The sequence below is a fragment of the Mustela nigripes genome, chromosome 1 (assembly GCF_022355385.1).
Source record: "Mustela nigripes isolate SB6536 chromosome 1, MUSNIG.SB6536, whole genome shotgun sequence".
NCBI lineage: Eukaryota > Metazoa > Chordata > Mammalia > Carnivora > Mustelidae > Mustela > Mustela nigripes.
Window position 1 is genome coordinate 14,067,773 of NC_081557.1, and position 3,607 is coordinate 14,071,379.

Consider the following 3,607-nt stretch of genomic DNA (forward strand, 5'->3'; position numbering starts at 1 on the left):
CACAGAATAGAGATAATAGTATATACAAAACTATTGGTGGAGAATTCATGTCTGCAGAACGTGACATTTTTTATGACATTCTGATGATTGCTTTGAGGTCTCATTCCATTTCCAGATTAATCACTTGATGCAAAGAAAAAGTAAATTAGAGAAGTTTTAGTTTTTAATAACAATGATAACAGCTACCTTTAGAGAGACTTGTATGAGTACCAGGACTTCAAATTGTTTTACATGTGTGAAATGAATACATTAATATAAACATCCTAAGTGTCAGCACAGTATTTAGCCAGTTTTGTAGTTGGGTGAACTATAGCATGAGGAGATTAAGCATTTCTCATGAGGTCATAGAATGAGCAGGTGGTGAACCCTTGATTTAAATCCAGCCCATCTTGGCAGTGAATTCCATATACATGACATTATAGTATGCTGTTTGGGGGACAAAGTCCAAACCCACCAGAATGGAGAAATGAAAGGCAGACCTGCGACTGACCTTGAGCCAAGAAATTCTAAGGATACAATATCTAAGGATTCATTCACTCTCAGGATTCAACAACACAAATTCAGCTCTGAGAATGAGTGAGTGCCTCTCAATTTTGTACCTGAGCTGTCTCACTCACCTTACCTTCGTCCTGGGCTTGATGAAAGGAAAGAATGAAAAAATAGACATGATGACCAACAAGTAATGCAATAATTGTATTAAACACAATTTTGCTAAACAATGTGTTACGACCTTAAGACTAAGGACTTAAGAACATATTACCATACTCATAGCATATTAATTATAATTATAAGACCATAACTAATAATAAATCAGAATAAAATTGATAGGTAATTTTACCAATATTATCTCATTTAATTATCACAAATAAGAAAGCAACTTTAAAAAATTTAAATGATGGCTTAATGTCACACAGATAATAAATCATGAAGTTAGGATTTAAACTCAAGTCCAACTAAAAAAAATAAATAAATAAGCCACTGGTGCACCTGGGTGCTTCAGCTGGTTTAGCATCTGACTCTTGGTTTTGGCTCAGGTCATGATCTCAGGGTTGTGAGATTGATTCCCACATCAGAATCTGAGCCTGGCACAATCTGTTTGGGATTCTTTCTCTCCCTCTCCCTCTGCCCCTCTCCTGATTCTCTCTCTATCTCAAATAAATAAATAAAATATTTAGAAAAGAAACACTGACTTGTAATCATAACACCTATGTACACATGATCACATTATCTATCATTAGTAAGTCTCAGTATTCTTATCTCTGAGAAGTGAGTTTAGAAACTGTTTTGTCAAGTGTTTTTTGAGGAACAAAAGAGATAGTGGAGATCACACAGCACACAGACCCATACCTCCCCACCCCCACACCCACACACATACCCACAAGGAAAGAACACACTCCAGGCTATCCTTGTTTTCCCAGGGTCACCCTTTTTATTATTTGTATCTGTATCCATGCTCCCAGGCAACTTCTCCTGAATGAAACCCTTTTATAGTCCCCATTTGGTATCCTACCAAAAACATTTGTCTTATTTCCCTATGTGTGATAAAATACTCCTCTATTTTTTTGTAAATTTCCTAATGATATTAACTGTATAATAAGAAAATAAATGAGTAAGAAATAAAGTGATAAGAGGATATTGAAGAGTTCAATTAGGCAGTTGAAAATATATGGGGAAGACAAAGTCTGATGTAGTTCTACAGAAGTGTGGTAGAGGAAACCATAGGAAAGTACAATAGCATCGTCAAGGAATGTAATTAAGAATGGGATCATATGGCATAGCAGGAGATCTGTTTTCAGTGATTGCCAATGTTTCCAGTGTCTGTGCTGAGCAAGGCATAGTTTGGTTTATCCTGGGCTGTATTCAGAAAGTATATGGGATGATCTTAAAGGAAATTTCAAGGGAGTGTGTACAGTGATAATCCACAGGATCCAAACTGAGAAAGTGAGAATTACACGAATGGTAATATTATTAAATTAGAAACAATTACAGTGATTATGAAAACCAATGTAGATACGCTAATACAATTTAGAGAATAGGTACTGATGCATTAAAGTAAAATAAAGTACATGCTCAATTGACCCTTTCCACAGATGAAACACCAAGGAAAATCACAAGAAGAAAATCTGACTGAATTGATAGAATTTGTTCTCTTGGACTTTGCTGATGTTCCCCATCTCCAGTGGCTTCTATTTGGAATTTTCCTAGTCACCTATATTGTTATTGTGATGAGTAATGGCATCATATTTCTAATAACAAAATTGGATCGTGCTCTCCAGACCCCTATGTACTTTTTCCTCGGCAATTTTTCCTTTTTGGAAATCTGTTATGTTTCTGTTACTCTCCCCAGAATGCTTATGAACCTTTGGACCCAGAGAAGAACAATTTCTTTAGTTGCTTGTGCTACACAGATGTGCTGTGTTCTTGTGTTGGGAGCCACAGAGTGCCTTCTTCTGACAGTGATGGCCTATGACCGCTATGTGGCCATTTGTAACCCTCTGCACTACCCTCTAGTCATGAACCACAAATTTTGCATCCAGCTGGTGGCTAGCTCTTGGGTCAGTGGAATTCCAGTCCAGATAGGGCAGACATTCCAGATTTTTTCTCTGCCCTTTTGTGGCTCTAATTTAATTGACCACTTCTTCTGTGACATCCCCCCAATACTCAAGCTTGCTTGTGGGGACACATTTGTGAATGAAATGATGGTCTACATAGTTGCTGTGTTGATTGCCACGGCTCCCTTTCTTTTGATACTTATTTCCTATGGCAAAATCATCTCCACAATCCTTAAATTGCCATCAGCCACAAGTCAGGCCAAAGCCTTCTCCACCTGTTCATCGCATCTTATGGTTGTGGTGTTGTTCTTTGGATCAGCCATTATTACCTATTTAAGACCCAAAACCAGTCACTCAGCAGGGACTGACAAAGTGCTTTCTCTTTTCTACACTATTGTGACTCCCATGTTTAATCCCCTCATATACAGTCTAAGGAACAAGGAAGTCATAAAGGCATTGAGAAGATTGCTACGTAAATAATTCACTTCATTAAAAATGTGATACTTGCAGGAATTGATTCTTTATGTATTGGTGTTGAGATTTCAACAGATATTTATATTAATTTCTAATATCTGTCTATACAATGGTAACTTTTTTCTAAATTAAAAATTACTTGTAATGTTCTAATGTGTCAAATCATATATTTGTGCACATTTTATCAAATAACAAGTCATTCCATTGGTAATTTCATAGTTTTCTCATGTTTTATTTTCCTCTCTCAGTAAGAACTTTTGACAAGATTCAATGTAATGAACTTATTTGTAATATGGGCTTTGTTGTTTCACTTACGGAAAATCATATCATTCATTTCCGCAGAGTTGCTTTTGAGAGTTGCTTTTGCTTTAAGAACTGGCTCGACAACAAACATTAAAATAAATAAATATGTATCTCTTGCAATGACTCTACAAAAAATCATTAAAGAAAAATGCACCTTTCACTGGAAACATAGTTTTATAAACTATTGGTGCACTAATACCAATCAATATTAAACACAATTTATGCTACTACCAGATTAACCATTTCTATGTAATACAGTTTTATGATTTGATAAAAGT

General features: G+C 35.8%; 1 protein-coding gene across 1 annotated transcript; it reads left to right on the forward strand.

Annotated features, from left to right (window-relative positions):
- Positions 1 to 2,066: 2,066 nt before the first annotated feature.
- Positions 2,067 to 3,032, forward strand: LOC132010099 (olfactory receptor 10AG1-like). Its single transcript, XM_059388063.1, is given in 1 exon segment — positions 2,067 to 3,032. A coding segment is annotated over 1 exon segment (966 nt).
- The last annotated feature ends 575 nt before the right edge of the window (positions 3,033 to 3,607 follow it).